This window comes from Giraffa tippelskirchi, chromosome X (genome assembly GCF_054371585.1).
Source record: "Giraffa tippelskirchi isolate mGirTip1 chromosome X, T2T-mGirTip1v1.2.pri, whole genome shotgun sequence".
Classification (NCBI taxonomy): Eukaryota; Metazoa; Chordata; class Mammalia; order Artiodactyla; family Giraffidae; genus Giraffa; species Giraffa tippelskirchi.
In genome coordinates this window covers 146467570-146487154 of record NC_137289.1, presented here as the reverse complement: position 1 = coordinate 146487154, position 19585 = coordinate 146467570, and the positions used below count along the sequence as shown (strand labels likewise).

At 43.1% G+C, this 19585-nt stretch overlaps 1 protein-coding gene across 3 annotated transcripts in view; it reads right to left on the bottom strand.

Annotated features, from left to right (window-relative positions):
• The window catches only part of MID1 (midline 1), a 186408-nt gene that overhangs the window by 113216 nt on the left and 53607 nt on the right, over window positions 1–19585 (bottom strand). For 2 of the 3 annotated variants that reach the window (XM_081566133.1, XM_081566134.1), the window contains exon 2: window positions 14156–14871. In XM_081566133.1, coding sequence (XP_081422259.1) covers window positions 14156–14815 — 660 coding nt within the window. In that variant the 5' untranslated portion in view covers window positions 14816–14871. The remainder of the gene's footprint in view (window positions 1–14155; window positions 14872–19585) is intronic. The other variant, XM_081566135.1, reaches the window with a different exon arrangement.

Genomic DNA, 19585 nt, shown 5'->3' with positions numbered 1-19585 from the left:
TAGTCCTTTAAGAATCAACCGGAGTTAGGAGAGGAAGAAATAGAAGGCTTGAAGAGGAAGATTATTCACTTTGATTTACATTAACTTTACATTAACTTCTTAAAAGAACCTATATTGTCTTTATAGCTACAGGGAAGGCTTAAAACTTGGAATAAGGGGAGAAAGATCAGCCTTCAGGGTATAACAGTAATGGAAAGAGGAACCTTGGGCTTCCCCAGGGTCAAGCATTACATGGTTTAACCCTCAATTATACCTCTGTTGCACTGATGAACAAATAAGGCTTAGAGAACTTAGCTGTGGTTTGTTTCCCTTAACCTAAGTTCACACAAATTGAAAATGACAAGGCTAAGGCACAAGTTAAAGTCAGACTTCAAACTCATTTCAAACCTGCTGAATGAGAACTTGCATTTTTGTTGTTGTTGTTTTAATTTACTTATTTATTTTAATTGGAGGATAATTTTAATAAGATCCCCGAGTATTTCCTGTGTACACTTATATTTGAGCCGTTCTGGTCTATGAAACTAATGTAAACCTACAATTCTGATAAGCAATCCTGGAAAAAGGAATGGATAATAGGCCCCAAACCTTTGTTATTGACTAACATGTGGCGACCATTTTCACTTGTATACAGGCTTTGCCAAAAATAACTAAATATGAGTAAAAACTCATTTAGGTCTCTTAAGAGATTTGAAATGTCAACTCATAGACCAAGATGCCAAATTTACATTTTTAACCACGGCAAATGAATTATCACATTTCAAGCGATGGGATGAATTTAGAGACCATGAGAGACTCATTCATTCCTTCATTTAACACTAATGTACTGAGTAGCTGGTGAATACTGAATAATTCAACATGACTGTAAGTAAATAAAAATTATTCCATAAGGATTTCCATATTTCATTTTTGTATTTTTACTCCTTTATTTATATCAGAATGGAAAAATAGATCAGCCTCAATTTAGTTACTACTTTAAAGGAAATTTCTTGCGTCCAGGCAACCCTTGTGTCAGAAGTTAAGGCAAAAGCATTTTGTCTCTCCATCACTTAAGCTCTTTTTCCTTCTCATTAATTTTCTGAAGTGGGGCATGTTTGGGCCATAGTTCTTTCTGCCTTAATCATAGGTGATGATTAGTTGGGGCCAAGATAGGGTCCCTGGATCGGAACACCAAACTTCAATTTCTCTAACCACAGTTAATTCTATTTAATTTCCGTGTCCTCACATTCCAAGTGGTTAAGGAGGTTCCTATTTACGCAGCTTCTCCCACCCACTAGATGCTGAGCTAGATACCTGGACCTATATTATCTCATTTAATCCTGCCAAGATCCCTAATGAGCGGGTATTAACATTCTCATATTTTTGCAGGTGATACACGGTTGTTTCAAGAATCAAATAATACTTGAAAGTGCTTTGCAAACTGTCAATCTGGAGATTTGCAAATGCTCATTATTCCTCTTGGTAATAGCTGGTTCTCGGTTTTGAATAAACGAATATGCTTGAACCACATCACAAAACAACTTTAAGAAGCATCTTGAGAGAGAGTTACCCTTACCTTACCACACTCCCTTACCACCCCCAGCACAGGACTTTAGTCTAGAGGTACAAAGGCAGCATGGTGGCCTTGCCGAGTGTGTTTCCAGATGAGTTTATAGAATAAAAGAGAAACTGGAACCACTTCATTTGATGAGCTGAACCATTATAATTGGGTAAGATCCTCATTGGCTGGGACCCTCCAGAGCCTTATTCAGCAGGCCAGGGGCAAGAAAATCACCTCCCTCCTGGGTGAAGTTTGTATGGGGACCTTGGCAGGACATGCATGTTTGTGTCCAACTCTGCAACCCATGGACTGTAGCCCCCCAGGCTCCTCTGCCCATGGGGATTCTCCAGGCAGGAATACTGGAGTGGGTTGCCATGCCCTTCTCCAGGGGATCTTCCTGACCCAGGGATTGAACCCACGTCTCTTTGTCTCCTGCACTGGCAGGTGGGTTCTTTACCAGTGAGCCACCTGGGAAGCAGGGACCTTGGGTCTCCTTGATCTTCCAGAAGCGACAGGCCATACTGAGCATGAGTTGGAAAGCCTGCCCATTTCACTCCTCTCAGCCTTAAATCTGATGCCACCAACCAAGAGCAGCTGAGCTCTGGACAGCCATGTGAAAGGGTCAGAGGATCGAGAAATAAATCTCTCTACCAAGCCAGGATATTCATCCTAACACAGTTCGCAAAAACTCCCTCACAGATAAAGCTAGCCACGCCCCCAGCTGACTGGGCCACACAATGGCATTTCCTCTGGTGACCTCTCACACCGTCTTCCTAGAGATGGGTCCTTTCACAGTGGAAATGACATAAATGGCTCCCGAGCCTGGATATGGGCTCGACCTATGAGCCCTGTTCAGGAAGGAAACGGAGACCTCTGAGGAAAGCATGTGAGAAGAGCTACAATTCAACCCGTGATCAGCGGACCTTTCATAAGAAAGGGCCTGGCCCAGATTTGTTCATGGACTGGAGTCCTCCTATGTTGTCCTGACAGCCACTCCAAAGGGACGCACAGTGCAAATGTCCCTGCTGTCTTCTCTGAACACTGTTTCTCCTTGAAATGTATTTTCCCTTCAGCTTTTGGAAATAGGCAATTTCCAGAGTAGGCTTTCCTGATGGCACAGTGGTAAAGAACCTGCCTGCCAATGCAGGAGACACAGGAGATGTGGGTTCGATCCCTGGGGTGGGAAGATCCCCTGGCAGAGGAAATGGCAACCCACTCCAGTATTCTTGCCTGGAAAATTCCATGGGCAGAGGAGCCTGGCAGGCTACAGTCCATGGGGTCGCAAAAGAGTCATGCATGACTGAGCAACTGAGCACAAACACAGCACAATTTCCACACAGCAACACATAAGTCAGCAATCTGGGACTATGAGTCATTTTAAAAACTATCTCATGGACTGAGTTTCATGGACTTCTTTTCCTAGCCCTTTTCTATGCTCTTATCACATGTTATAATTATGTCTAGACCATGGAAGCAACAAAGTGTCTCTGTGACTCATTTCGGCACTGCCAGAGTTTACCCAGGGCTTATCTCCTTAGCCAAACACAAATATCCCTTGTGAATAAATAAGGGTTCTTTTCTCTTTTTTTTTAAAGGCAGAATTTGATAAAGCAGATGGGGGAAAAGATCATCTATAAAGACACGAAAAAGGTAGAAGATTTCAGAATTTTCATATTGTTTCAGGAATAAGAACCCAGTCTATCTCCACGTGAATAAAACCCATTATTTTCCTGACTGTTTTCCCCAATAGGCAGCAAAGTAGATACAAGATGCTGACCTTGCTGCTCTATGCACTTTGTCCTAATGGCACAGAACACCCAGAGCCGCTACAGGAGGGGCTGGAGGCCTTCATGTCCTTGTGCAAGCTCTTCCCTTCAGGGGTCTCCTCTGCCCCCAGCCCTAACCAAGACTGAAACCCCTCCTTCTTCCTATTCTAAGGGTGATGGCTGCTGACACCAAGCCCAGGGCTGCCCAGCCCCATCCTTCACTCACACACCCAAGGTGATCTACAGCAAAACAGAAAGCTGGCCAACGGAGCTTGTGATTGGCCCAGGCTGCCCTGAACTTCAAAATGGTGCTTGTTTTTAAAGCCATTTCTTTGAGTCCACCGCTCACTGCTTCTTGAGAGTCCATTTTACTACTCGGCTTGGTTTAAAAAGGACAAATCAAAGTTCCCACCCAATTATAATTCCCCCGAGGGTTGTTCAAAATTTCCCATGTCAGCCAGAAACACAAATCGACGCTATAACCACTGAGTAATTTATGATACTGTCAGGAAATCCACGATTGGATTACACCAATGAAGCCTTTATTGTAACAGTAAATGCCCAGATATAATAATATCTCATGTTCATGGAACGCTTACTATGTGCCAGTCACTAGAGGAGGCACTTTACAAGCAGTTTCCTTTTTGATGAGAAATGCAAAATGTATTCTCCTCTGTCAGCTTAAAAGCTATCCTCATGGGTAGGCGAAGTCCTTAAGTAGTGTGCCCCAAAATCTAAAACATAAAATGAATTAAGTTTTAAGTGGACTTTGTAAATAGCTTTATCAGATTTTTCCAGAATGCCTATGTCACATACACAGAATAGATCCAGTCTTTAGCTTCATTCACTTTCTCAGGCTACTCTGTGTCCTCTTTATTATTTACCTACCCATTGTCAAAAAATGTGCCAGTCTTTCTAAGAATAACCTAGTTTATGATCTGCTAATGTCAGAGAGAATGAAAGAATTCTGAATATCACAGCCTTTAAAAAATACTCAGTAAAAGTAATTTCAGCAAATCCTACTCGCTTTAACTTTGTACCTCATGAAGATGAATTGTGTTCTTTCAAAACTTTTCAACTTAAATTCAAATGCTATGCACAAATAGGTACTCCTCACTTATATGGACTCACTTTATATACTTAAATAAAATTAAGGAGGGACTTCCTTAGTGGTACAATGGATAAATATTCACTTGCCAATGCAGAGGACACAGATTTGATCCCTAGTCTGGGAAGATTTCACATGCTGCAGAGCAACTAAGCCTGCGCACCACAACTACTGACCCTGCACTCTAGAGCCCAAGCTCCACAAGAGAAGCCACTGCAATGAGAAGCCTGCACACTGCAACAAAGAATAGCCCTGACTCGCTGCAACTAGAGCAAGTCCGCGAGCAGCAACAAAGACCCAGTGCAATCAAAAATTAATTAAAAATAAATTATTTTTTAAAATAAAATACATGAGTTCTCTATATATTAGGACATTCAGGAAAAAATTACTCTAAGAGGTAAATCAGTGAGCCCATGGAAGCTGCCATGACAATCCACTGGTTTCCACATGAGCATATCTTTTCTTCTGAGGTGTCTCTGAGGTCATCTCAGATACATCTGTGTGAATTCAGGTCTGGCCCTTCAAGACAACCCAATCTAAGTCTACAGTGGCTCAGCTGGAGAAAATATTGGCATGGAGATATCTTAAGGCAGCTTTCTGGGTGGCCCTAGAGGCACCTGACTCATTGCAAAAGACTCGAGTGCTGGGAAAGATTGAAGGCAAAAGGAGAAGAGGGCGGCAGAGTATGAGATAGTTGGATGGCATCACCGACTTAATGAACTTGAACAAACTCTGGGAGATAGTGGAGGACTGGTGTGTTGCAGTCCATGGGGTCGCAGAGTTGGACACGACTTAGTGACTGAACAACAATGACATAAGGCATCAGCCACCATCTATGATGGTGGCCTAGAGCCTGGCCAGGTTTTTGTGTAAAACCACCACCTTGATGTGTCCTGAATATTCATACAGGACTGATGCTGAAGCTGAAGCTCCAATACTCTGGCCACCTGATGCAAAGAATCGATTCATTGGAAAAGACCCTGATGCTGGGAAAGATTGAAGGCATGAGGAGAAGGGGATAACAGAGGATGAGATGGTTGGATGGCATCACCGACGTGATGGACATGAGTTTGAGCAAGCTCCTGGAGTTGGTGATGGACAGGGAAGCCTGGTGTGCTGCAGTCCATGGGGTTGCAAAGAGTCGGACATGACTGAGCGACTGAATTGAATTGAACTGAGTCTCCAAACCCCAAAGGAAACCTCAGAAGTAATGGAATCACTCGAAAAGCTGGAGCCGAAGAGACCCAAAATAAGAGGGCAGCAGGGGGAACTGTGCTCTAGTCCTAGGTCAAAGCCCTCTGCCCAGGTGATGTGGGGCCACCCCTTTTACCACTCTCAGCCCCAATTTCCTCATCTGCAGAATGGGGATGAAACAACATAAACTTCAAGGTCATATCTGACTCTAAAACATTCCTGAGGCTTGTGGTCAGCATTTAGAGATTTGAACACATCTACCTTAGAGTGGATCAAAAATCCAGAAGAAATAAGCACACATCATCGCGAGTATATCTCTGCGCTATATGTTTGTGTGCTTAGTCACTCAGTCGTGTCCGAGTCTTTGCGACCCCCATGGACTGTAGCCTGCCAGGCTCCAGTGTTCATGGGGATTCTCCAGGCAAGAATACTTGAGTGGGTTGCCATGCCTTCTTCCAGGGGATCTTCCCAATGCAGGGATAGAACCCAGGTCTCCCGCATTGCAGGCAGATCCTTTACCATCTGTGCCACCAGGGAAAGAAAGGCAGAAAAGAATTGCATTTATGTCTGGAATCAAGAGCCAATCATCAATGATCACTCCCACTCTTGATCTTCAAGGACAAGACATTGACTCTCACTGGTTTCCATGTTTCTGTTGAGTGTGTGTGTGTGTGTGTGTGTGTGTGTGTGTGTGTGTGTGTGTGTGTGTGTGTGTGTGTGTGTGTGTGTGTGTGTCGGGGGGGGCAGTTTGACCTATGATACTACTTCACTTTGCCTATTAAAAATGAGACCACAAAAATCTAAAGTCATGTGAACAACTTTTCCCCCTTCTATTTCTTCTGTGGGCACAATGACTCTAAATGTTTCTGATATCCTGACTGGACCTTGCCTTCAGAAAATATACATGACATCAGCCTCTCTCTCTGAAAACAAAATTCCTTCAGCGTTATTCTCTAGAGAAGAAGAAAACTGCCCCAAACTTTAACCTGGCATTCAAAGACTCAAACTCTTCACCCTGCCCCCAACAGGACTCTTCCGACAGCCTCCCTCCTGGGCCCCTCCATTGGCACCCTGGGCTCTAGCCAGCATTGTCTAGAATCCCTAAGCTGTCTTGCCAATTCCTGCCAACAGGTTTCTGCTGGCCCCACTCCCGAGGAACGCCTCACTCTTCTTTGATGCATAATCCACTGATCTGTCAAGGCAGCTTAAAGCCCACCACCCTGAAGCAAGGTTTCTTGTCTACTCAAAACCAGAGTCAGTTCTTCCTCCTCCACATCCCAAAGCACTTCTCTAACCCATCAATCATGCACCTGCCCATCAACAAGTGTTTATTCACTCTCATGCCTCTGCCCTTCGCCAGGAGCTTGAGACACAGAACTACAAAACCCATGAAAGCAACAATGTGGACCCTTATCTCACATGCAAATAAGACAAGCAGTGGTTAAAAAATAACTGTCAGGCAGTGTGCCCCAAAGGTCCACATTGTAACCATCATGCCATTCTAACCTCCTGGATTATTACAGTGTTTTTATGTTCTAATACATTGCCAGGCACAATGCTGATGGTTTGTGTGAAACATTTTATTTTGCTCTCCCATGTTTCTGTGCAAGTAAGTACATTATTTCTAAGTCACGGGGGAAGACCCTGATGCTGGGTAAGATTGAAGGCAGAAGGAGAAGAGAGTGGCAGAGCATGAGATGGTTGGATGTCATCACTGACTCAACGGACATGAGTTTGAGCAAACTCTGGGACATGGAAGCCTGGTGTGCTATAGTCCATGGGGTTGCAAACAGTTGGGCATGACTTAGTGACTGAACAACAACAAATACATTATTAGCCCTGTTTTACAATTTTAGTGTTGGAGAAGACTCCTGAGAATCCCTTGGACTGCAAGGAGATCAAACCAGTCCATCCTAAAGGAAATCAATCCTGAATATTCATTAGAAGGACTGATGCTGAAGCTGAAGCTCCAATACTTTGATCACCTGATGCAAAGAGCTGACTCATAGGAAAAGACACTGATGCTGGGAAAGATTGAAGGCAGAAGGAGAAGGGGACGACAGAGGACGAGATGGTGGGATGGTATCACTGACTCAATGGACATGAATTTGAGCCAAGTCTGGGAGATGGCAAAGGACAGGGAAGCCTGGTGTACTGCAGTCCATGGGGTTGCAAAGAGTTGGACACAACTGGACAAAGCAAGAACAACAATAAATGAACTAAAGCTAAGAAACATGTTGAAAAATTGCATTTCTTTACACAGTCAAATGACTAGAAGGGACCTTGTGTACCAGTCTATTTCCCAGAATTCTCTGAACTCCTCAGAAACGATCCCAATAATAAATCATCAGGCAGTAAGACAGTCTTCTCTGCAGGTAAGGGAGGGAGAGGGGATTCATCACGGGGAAGAGATGAAAAGGAGAGAGGAGAAAGATGGAGCCTTCAGTTTACTGTTAAGAACATATCGCTGGAAATGTCTTCTTTTACTCTGTGTATCATAAAAAGTTTTTGTACCCAACTAAGAAACCTAAAATACAACTTTAACATATTTCACAAGTATTTGGAAACTGTATTTTGTCACATGGGAAGTTTCTTAAATATATATATATAGCAGTCTAAAGAATTGTTCCCATGAAATAAGCATAAACAGAATAGAAATTCGAAGGGGCTAGTTGGAACAGGTGAGAACTCATATAACCAAAACATTTTGGAAGACGTATGTCTGACATCCACATATCCCGAATGGCATCAGGTGACAAAATGTCATGATATACATGTTAGATTAAAATCTAACCTAGACTTACTGTGAACCCGTTTAAAAAAAGAAACAGGGCTCCACAAGGGATGTCATAAGTGGGAAATATAAAAAAGAATGATACCAAAGAATCTATGGATGTCTACTAAATTTTTCAGTTTTCTAATAAAAAGCTTGGCAATGGTAGATGTAATGGCCTTTATTTCAGGAAGCCTTTCTCTAAAGTCTCTCGGGTCTGGCATTGGTGTCCCTCCTTTGGGCACAGTGTACCCAGAGTTTCCTCCCACCAACAGAGGAAATATTTACCTACTGGAACTCTCTGCTAAACTATAAGCTCCAGGGAGGAGGGGGACTGTTCCTGTTCATATTGCCTTTATGAAGCATTCATTAACTTACTTTTGCATGACCTCTCCCAAAAAATCTACATATCAGATACGGGAGGATAAAGGAAACAGTAGGTATAATGGGTCTGTCAAGTGTCCATCATACAGGAGCATAAAACAAAGGTGAACAAGTATTTGAGATCTAGTTTATCAAAATCCATACCATTAAATTTAAATCAATGAAATGTAATACAGACCAGAATAATGAATCATGTCCAGTTGGATAAAATATAATGTATATCTGGCTCTGCTCTTACTTATAAATTATCTTCAAGTTGAAAGCATTAGTCGCTCAGTCCTGTCTGACTGTGATCATGGACTGTAGCCCGCCAGGCTCCTCTGTCCATGGGATTCTCCAGGCAAAAATACTGGAGTGGGCTACCATTCCCTTCTCCAGGGGATCTTCCTGACTCATGGATTGAACCAGGGTCTCTTGCATTGCAGGCGGATTCTTTACCATCTGAGCCACCAAGGAAGCCCAGAAATTATCTTAAGAAATTATCTTACAGAATTCTTTTTCCTATATCAGAATGAATATCTGTAATATTATTATGAATGGAATTTAAGTTTTCAAGTAGGGTTAACAGTTGATCATCAGTGAAGCAGCTGACAAATATTTATTGGGAATTCATTATCTGCAAGATCCTGTAGTGAGTCTTAGGTGAGTGATGGAACAGTGGGAGTCAAAGGTCTCTGCATAACTTAGGGTGATTAAATCATGGAGGGAGACATATTGTGTGCTCAATTGACTAGATAACCAGGTATACACTGGAGTAAGTGATTGCTATGAGTTGGACTGTGGCCCCTAAAATTTCGTATGTTGAAGTCTTAACCCCAAATATTTCAGAATGCTACCTTAAAGGTCACTGCAGCTATAATTGGCTATGATGAAGTCATGCTGGAGTAGAGTGGGCCCTTAATCCAATATGACTGGTGTCCTTTTAAGAAGGGGCAATTTGGGACTTCCTGGGCCATCCCGTGGTTAAGACTCAGGGTTCCCAATGTCGTTGGCATGGGTTCGATCCCTGATGGGGGAACTAAGATCCTGCATGCCGTGAGGGACAGTCAAAAAAATTATGCCAAGAAAGGGAAATTTGAACACGAAGATAAACACACAGGAAGAATGCCATGTGAAGAGATACAGGGAGAAAACAGCCACCAACAACCCAAGGAGAAAGGCCTGGAACACATCCTTCCCTCACAGCCCTCAAAAGGAATCAACTCTGCTGACACCTTGATTGAGGACTTCCAGCCTCAGCAGTAATGAATTTGCCTGCCAATACAGGAGACACAGGTTCGATCCCTGGGTAGGGAAGGTCCCCTGGAGGAGGGCATGGCAACCCACTCCAGTTTTCTAGCCTGGAGAATCCCATGGACAGAGGAGCCTGGCAGGCTGCAGTCCATTGGGGCACAAAGAGTCGGCCACAACCAAGCAACTAAACAACAACAGTCTCCAGAAATGTACAACAATACATTCCTTTCCTGTAGGTCACCTAGTTTGTGGGCCCTTGATGCAGCAGCCCTGGAAAATCAATGCAGTGATAAATGCTAAATTCTTCTCACACATGAAGGTTTCTCAAGCTGGGCACTGCTGAGATTTGGGACCAGACAACTCTACATGGTGTGGGCCCATCCTGCACCTTGTAGGATGTAGCAGCATCCCCAGCCTCTATCCACATATGCATGTCTCACACACACACACACACACACACACACACACACACCCCTCTTTCCCTGGAATCTGCACTCTACCAGTGACTCTTCAAAGAAGAAACAAGTCATAGAAATTCTAAGGAAAAAGTAAAAAGTCTAGCTCAGATTCCACTTACAACTTCCCCAATGGCAAATAAAGTAGAAGACTTTCAAAAACATAGACCCTCACGATCTATAAATTAAGCCCAAAAGTGAAATCACATCTCTCCACCTCCAGAAGAGAAGGGCTACATAGGAAGGCTGAGATTTAACTGGAACCTTTATCAAACTATTATAAAACTATAATAAGATGACCCATTGAAAGGGATTATTTCGTAAATTAACTCCCGAGGCCAAAAGAATGCCAATTAGAGTCAGAAGAGCAAAACAGTGATTTGGAACTTCAGTTTCAGCTAACTTGAAGTCAGAGTATGCTGAAATTGAAGAGCAAGGAAAGGTCAATTTTTCTGGGTTTGTATATTTTTATAGGTGGGACTAGAGGAAAGAAACAAGAGCTCCAACACTGTATAGTGGAACAGAGGAGAAGAAACTACTGCATGGTAATTTCTTGAAAACTCTGGAATGCATTCTATTCAATTCTCTTATATGTTACTTGGTTCACTAATCAAACTTTTGAATCAAGTTTGGAGGACTGAGAGGCTTCTTAAAATTCAATTAAAATGATGTGAAAAGGTCCACATCATAATAGGCTCCATTTAGAGACGAACTTGCCAGGAAGACTTTTCTCTTTTTATCTTAAAACAGAGTTCAGGAAATGCTAGTTTAATTTTCTCTTTGTTTCAATATTTTATGATTATCTCCCAATGCATAGTCTCTGAAAGCATTGTTAGATTCTTGACTTGATGCGATTTCAAATGATGTCAGAGATTTTATTTGCATGAATTCTACATGCTGAAAGTTTTCCTTTTTTTTCTTTTGTGTCTAGAAAAATAGTTGTAATGTACAAAAGTATATTCCAATCTTCTATATCAACACATGTATACTGAGAACTAATGAAAAAATGTCCCTCTAAGTTATTGAATGTTATTGAAAGAATTATTCTTCATGATCACTGCAGAATTCCCTTTCTTCAAATAATGGACTTTTACTAACAGAAGTAAAAAAAAATTCAAACAGCAGACACCTGAGTCCTTACATATTCAAGTAAGTAAAGCAAATCTATCACATTATGAATGAAAGCATCCTCAAATTTCTCTATGCTTTTGTTTCCATATCATCAGAAATCCATTTTTGTAAGTGATGCTAAAGCCTCAGGAAAATATACTAACAGAACTCATTTACTTTCTCAGGTCAAAGTAATTAACAAAAATATCATCTTTTTTGTTTTGGTCCTTTCAGTATGCTATTCCTTTCTTCAAAAACCCAATGCTTATACTGTACTTAGGTTTTGAAATACCATGGACACCCAAATGTCAAGTATTCTATGATTTTTTTGTTCTAACATAAGTGGCATGTTTTAGAACAAACAGGCTATGCTAGCATGTTATTTGTTTAAATGCTGATAAGCATATTTTGTAAAATGGCTGTAAATAAATGCTTATAAGCATACTTTGTTGAGCAGCTATAAATGTGTTTCAGCCTACTGGGTGCTGTTTATATGCTTATATTTCTGTAATTAGAAGATAAAATCTACCAGGATCATTAATTGTCAGGCCCTCCTGGTGACAGTATAAATGACCACTAGCCTACTGGCTTGATTAGACAAGTGTTCAGGGCTCATAATTGAAGAATTTCATTTTCATCACAAAATGGGCTAGAGCACGTAAGTGTCTCCTCTTAAATTTGGAGATGTAAATAACTAAGGACTCCTCTGTGATGGGACAAAAGTAATGAGAAGAACTCAAATACCAGGTTTAAATATCAAGTCTTGGAGTTGCTGAATATCGAACCTCAGTGTGATGTTTTCACACTTGATAGTTAAGAGCAGTGTTAATCCAATTAAAGGAACATTTTTTGATAAAGAAAAAAAAATCCAATCTGGCAGCTTTAAGTTTTGGAAAGCAAAAACACTTACCTTCTTGAAAACAAACTTATGCTTACCAAAAGTGAAAGGCTTGGGGGAGGAATAAATTAGGACTTTGGAAGTAACATATACACACTACTATATATAAAATAGACAACCGGCAAGGATCTACTATAGAGCACAGGGAACGCTACTCAATATTTTGTAATAACCTATAAGGGAAAAGAATCTGAAAAAGACTATATATATATATATATATAAAACTGAATCACTTAGCTGTACATCTGAAACTAGTACAACACTGCAAATAACTATACTTCAGTTTTTTTAAAAAAGGAGGGGGGAAAAAAAGCGCCAATGTTCAATCATCCTACACATTCTGTCCCCCACCAAGAAAGGGCAGAAGGATTACCATAGTTTCTAAAATCTGATAGCCACAGCAATTTCTGAAGAATTTTAGCAGCACAATTCACACGCACATTGCTTTGCTATTAAGAACGTGGGAGGTGTGCCTTTGGCCACCTTTGTGCAGACACTAGAAATCCAGTCAGCATCTGTCTTCCCTTGTCTGTATTGCCCCCATTCTCAGGCTTAACTTCCTAGATTGATCTGTACTTTGAGTGAGGCATGCTGCTCAGGTGATAGGTTTGTTCCCCAAGTGACATTTGAAAGCAAGGATCACGATGTGGTCCCCATAAACAGAAGCCCAAGTCAGCGGCGAGAAGAAGTGACAGGAACTCAGTGAGAGGTGATGATCTGCTCTGAGCGGTAATGCTTTTGATCATGTGATTCATTGTGTTTGCTCAACAACATGGTGTTGTGTGTCCTGAGAGGAAGGACTTCAATATATATTTACTCAAAGCTCTTAATTCATACTTCCTTTCCTTTTAATTGGCATCTTATGATCTAAAATTAGCTGGTGAACAGAATCGACAGAAGTGTCTCATGATCAGAGCAAACTCGCTCGGCTGAGTTTGCAATAATTAGACCCACCGCCGCCCGCAGATGAACAGACACCTGGAGACCTGGCTTATTTCTCCCCTGGAGCCTTCTTTCCGTGCTTAGAGAGTGATTTTTAAAATGTGATGGATAGTCATATTAATTATCATTCCCCAAGCAAGAGTTCGGTTCGGAGTTCCAGGTTAAAAACGAAGTTAATCATATTTGCCTCTACCCTTATTGCGTTAAAAAGCTTCCACGAAAAGAAATTCTTTCATAAATCCGAGACAATCGGAACACCCCAGTCCACCAGTAAGCTGGATATCATTTATGCCGGGAATAAAAGGTCACATGTCCTCTAAAATCCCACATTTGCTCTAGGCATTCCTTCTTCTCTTCTTTGTTTGGGCAGTAACTAGATTCTAGTACGATGCCAGTGAAATGAGTGAGGAAAATAAATGCCCCCCCAAATGCCTAAACCCAGATTTTATCTGCCATTCCTCCTTGCTCTCTCTCTCTCCTGCTCTCTCTCAACTACAAGGACTGAAAATAATCCAGATTTTTCCAAATTCACTCTCGCCTTGACAACGCTAACATTACAAGCAGCAGTCAACTTTTGCAAGATACTCTTATTGTGTAACATGGCCAGGCTGCCAAAAAAACATGCTACAACGAATCAGATAACAAAAGGCGAAGAGACAACCTTCACCTGCCACGTAGCTAGCAGTGAATACACTTTTTCTTTCCATGACATTTGCTGGCACAAAGGGGTTTGGCTTAAGGCGGATCGGACTAACCTTCAATTTGTCATAGCGCTCACTCAAAGCTGCCACCTGATGATCTCGGTGCCGCCCGACCAGTTTACACAAGGCACAGATTAACTGGTCATCGGTCACGCAGTACATATTCACCTTCTCATCCTCGTGTTCCAGGCACATCAGCCCCCGGATGTGCGAGTCCGGGATGGGCTCAATGAGACGGTGGCCTGTGAAGGGCTTCTTGTTCGGGTGAGTGGCTTTTAGGCACTCGTCACAGTAGGACACTTCGCAAGTGACACAGGTCTTCACGGCGTCTTGGGCAGGATCCTGGTCACAGAACTGGCAGAGGACTTTCTCGGCCGAGGTCATGCTGTTGGCGTCGAATGCCCGCTCCCGGCGGGTCTCGCTGGGGGAATTGGGCCCGCTCACTGAGGCTTTCTGGAACCTGTCGATGATGTTCTGGAGGGTGACGTTGCGCTTGAGCCCGTCTAGACCTCGCTGGCTGAGCGTGATGACATGTCGGCAGGTGGGGCACTGGAAGGCGGTGATGGACTCCACGGACTCGTTGGTGGCGCAGTGTGACACCAGGATGCGGTGGGCGCAGTTGAAGCAGAGGCTGTGTGCGCAGGGGAGCAGGAGAGGGTCCTCGAAGAGCTCCAGACAAATAGGGCAGGTCAGCTCCGACTCCAGTGTTTCCATCTTCAGGCAAAGCTCTCCTGGGTCATCAGCGAAATCCAAGGAAGCTGATCAGCTATCTGGAAACAGAACGTAAGATGTGATTAGGCGTGAGGGGGTCAGCCATGGGGGGCTGTCAGCTTTGAGTGCATCTCAGAATAATTCCACACACAGGTCACGGGAGGGTAAATGTGTGTACATTCCAAATAATTCTCTATTCACTGGGGAAATGGGGGGGGGGGGCAGAGAACACCCAAAGCCAGCATATCAGCTAACATCTCCTCAAGGTTCCTGTCGCCAAAAGCAGCATTTTTTTTTTAATTTAATATATATATATATTTTTTGCAATTTTATTCTTTAAAGGGTCTCCCTCCAAACCGCAAGTTCTTGAAACTGTAATTTCCATATCTAATCAAAATAATCTTATTGTGTTATGGCCAAGTTTTCCTTGTGCTTTAAAACAAAAATGTAGAAACAGTAATTAATGAACTACAGAGTCTTTCATGACTTTGCATTTATGAGTTGACATGTTAAGTATATGTGCTTTAAGGGCTGCTACTCTGTGATACCAAACCAGGCTTCAGAGGAGAAAGGCAGTTATTGTAGAAGCGGGCGTGAAATGTGTATGAAATCAATTGCGTGGTTTCAGTGGCAATCATAACGTTGCAACTGAGGATGTCAGTTTCCCAAATACACCCCCAAGGAAAAAAACAAGTGACTTTCACAAAGATGATTGTGATAGAGGCAACGTTTCTGGCATGTATTCGTTACTCTTCTGAATAATTCTATTGTTTAATCCAGCAGTGGGACGTGGGTGGGCAGAGAGAAGTGGAGAAAAATATCTGGGGGCCTTTTTAGCAGCTGCGGTGAGCTGAGGACCAGTGAGTACTAACAATGCGGTTCATGAGAACAAGGATCGTAGTGGCTACAATATTCATTTGCTAAGTTATAACAATGGTGACGATTACAGTTTAGAAAGCACTTGAAGGTAGTCGCGTTCCACCAAGGAAATTTAAAGGGCTGCCGACGGACCATAAGCAACCCTCCCAGCCTAAAAATCTCCCATCAAGGGCTTGTCACTGTCGCCAGCGACAGGCCGGGCTAGCAGGAGGTCCAGCCTCACACTCAGAGACACGTTGGCCTGGACACGACCTCTGGCAGCTTTGTTGCTCCCCTCCAGGCTGAATTCGGGTGGCCCAGCTGCACGTTCCCCTTGACGGCAAGACTTGCTGCTTTTGTGAACTCTCGCCTGCCTTCCCCTCAAAAAGGGGAGGGCAAAGAATCCCACATAAACCCTGGCTCATTAAGAGGGAAGAGGCCTCATGCTCATTAGCAGGCCTGGGAACCAAGCCTCTTTGAACCTTCTCCCTTTCAAGGCCATTAGCAGAGGTCTGTGCAACAGTGACGGGTGCATTAGATGCAGCCCGCTGCGGACTGTGGGAGAATCGTGCAGTTCACCCAGTAGAGGCGATGTTCAAATCGCCCTCCAGGGAGTTTTCTCAGCCGGATTCATGGGAAGGCTTCACATCCGAAGCTCTGTTTAGTGATTCTGACAATCAGCCTTTTTGTATCCACACCTCCCATTTATTTATAAAATCTGCCATTTCTAGAATGCCCTCACCCTCTCTGAAACAGCATCCCTCAGAAATACCATGGTGTGGTTTAGTTAAACCAATGCTCATCTCGTTATCAACTGAACGGTAGCTGATCATTAAAAGCATAAAAGATGTGCCGGCCTTGTAAAAAATTAAAGAGCTGCCAGCTTCATAGAAGCCTGGCATCTTAAAGACCTCTTCAGCCATCTTCTGATATTAACTATATAAGAAAGGATAAACGGGCAGCTGAGATTTGAAATATGAAAGACTGCTTATCTTTCCATGACCTGCAATGGAAAGCCCAGGGCTGCTGTTTTGAGAAACATGATCCGCACTCAGTCCTGGCCAACTCCTTCCTACAGATGGCTTATTCAAATTGAAAGGTTTTATTTACCCATTAATCATCATTTTGGTTAATTATGGGAAAACAGAATAATCAATCTCTCAATCAAATATCTTCTCACCATCAGCAGAAGTATGTCAAGGAAAGGAAAAAGGTAGATCCTTTGGGCTACTATGTTGGCAGGTGAAACAAGAACACCTACTGATAGATCTCACCAGAGTACTGAGCTTGTCTGGAGAGCTTTGATGACTGCATTTTTAGGCAGGTGCCAGAATTTCATCCCAGAGTAGCACAGTCAGAATTTCTAGAGGGGATTCCACTGTGGATCCCAAGGGAAACACTGACATTTCATTCAAGAGACATTTACCGAATGCCAGGCAGTGAGCTGGCTCGAGAACCTGGAATCAGGCCTCCTCCTCATCCCCCTCTCTCTATGATCATGGGCCAAGCCAACATCCTCCCCTACCTGGATGACCACAGTATTTTTCTAAATGGTCCCCTGGCTTCTTCTTACTGTTGCCACCCACCCCCATAGTCTATCCTCCACTCAGAAGAGCCTGTTAACACACAACAGAGCCTGCCTCGCCTCTGCTCAAGCCTCCAGGGGTTTCCCATCTCACTCAGGGAGAAGTTCACAGAATAAAACCAGCCCCAGAAAACACAGACTCAGACAGTGACCTCATTTCCTCCCACGCCAGCCCTTCGTCTGCTCTGGGCACACAGCCTCCTTGCGATCTCTGAAACACACCACGCACGTCCTGCCTCCCCTTGGCAAGGTCATTGGAATGACTCTCTGCTCGTCACCTTCTTTGTGAACCCACATGGAATGAATTCCCCTACTCCCACTGCAACCACCCATTTACCCATCACGCCAACCTGTCTTCCCCATCTCCATTTGTTTCCTTCCATAACATTCACCGACATAGTCTATTAGTTTGTTCACTGCTCCATCTCTCCCCATGGCCCAACCACTAGAGTATCAGCTCTAGGAGGGCACAGACTTTGCTTTGCTCTTTGAGGGATGTACCACCAGCACCTAGAACAGCGCCTCACACACATTAAGACTCGAACATATTAAGTACCAACGTTGGGGCTGAACCCAGAAACAACAAAACATAATCCTTGCTTTCAATAATCTCTCAATATGTCAGAACAGAGGTCAGCAAACTTTCTCTATCAAGGCCAAGGCAGTACATGTTTCTGGTACTGCAGGCCAGACAGTCTCTGTTGCAACGACTCAATTTTGCCACTGTAGCAGGCAAAAGCAGTCATATGCAATACAGAAATGAATGATCATGGCTGTCCAAAGGGATTATATTTACAAAAGCAGGTAGCAAGTTGGATTTGGTGTATGTATCTTATTCTGCTGACCTGTATTTTAGAAGACAGAGACATGTACAGTCAACAAAATAGAAATGAAGAGCACTTTCAGAGAGGTATGAATAAAATGCTGCACTGGCAACAATAGCCACGCCGGCAGGATAAGACCTCAACAAGCGCATACAAGTTTCGAGTGCTAATGGGAAATGCCAGACGACAGGATTCCACCCTGCCATCCATGGACACAATGTGAGTCAAGTCCTCAGGGGCAATTCACCTAAGAAAGATTTAATAGCAGCCGCTCAGAAATGGATCATTTTTTCTTTTACTGCCCTGGCGCTTGGCGTGGCGCTTTATGCAAGTGTCTATGCTATAAATGCTGTTGGTTAATTGTATTAAGTGATGACAAAATATCGACATGCAAAGTGAGGTTTGGCCATTTTTCTGAACCTCTTGCCTGTAGGCTGTCAGAAAGGAAGGGATTTTGATTTGCTGTCTACAGCAGATCTCATTTTCATTACTTTTATCCAGATTTTCCCATGGTAGCGATATTCTTATGAAACCACTCAACAATATATTACCACTAAGCACAGATGCCATTGTCTTCTCTTAAAAAAAAATAGGATGGCTTATTTTCTAGCTTTCTTTAAAATAATCTCTCTTTTTTTTTTTTTTTTTGAGACATGAAAATGCCATTCATTCTTTCACCAAATAGTGAAGTCCCTCTAGGTAAGGGGTCCTGGGACAACTAATGGTAACACCTGCCCGCCCCTCTCCACCTTCAGTGATCTTATGGTCTATTATGGGAGAGAAAAAACAAATTGTCACCCAACATAACAAAAGACTGGGGGAGAAGGGGATGCAGAAGCTTCCTTAAGGAGGCAACATGCAAGGTGGGTTTTAAAGACAAAGAGGGGGTCATCAAGCACACAGAGATGTGGGAGTGGGAGTAGATTTTGTGCAAAATGTTATCTTTTTCTTTTTTGAACTCCTGCAATTTAATTTCCGGGCCTCCAATTAAGAGAGAGAGAGAGAGAGAGACATTGACTCTTAGCCTTCACTACAATGGAAGGAAATCAGACATGCATATCACCGTCAGGAAATGCTATAGCTCAAGATTTTTCTGAATGGGCTGATTGGTTCTCATTCAGAGGAGGATGTTGGTCATCGTGGGAACCTTTGCAACAAACCAGGGATGAAAAACAATTCACAGTTCACACCTCTGCTCGTCCACCATTTGCGGTCCATAACAAGGCACAGAAGAGTGAGGGGCGAGAGCTGGGCGGGTGGCCAGACAATGGAGTCTGATCCACAGGTCTGCTCTTTCTCAGCTGTGTGTCCCTGGGGTAGCGCCCACAGATGCTCTCTCCAGTTCTCTCCAATCACAGACCTCAGTGGTAGAGTCTTTGGTCACAGGATGCAGCTAAAGCACTGGATGCTGGGAAGCACTGGCCGCCAGACATCTTTTCAGAAAACTTTCTTACAGACTCAAGACTTCAGAGGAAAGCACTTCTTTAAAATGAAAAATGAATAAAT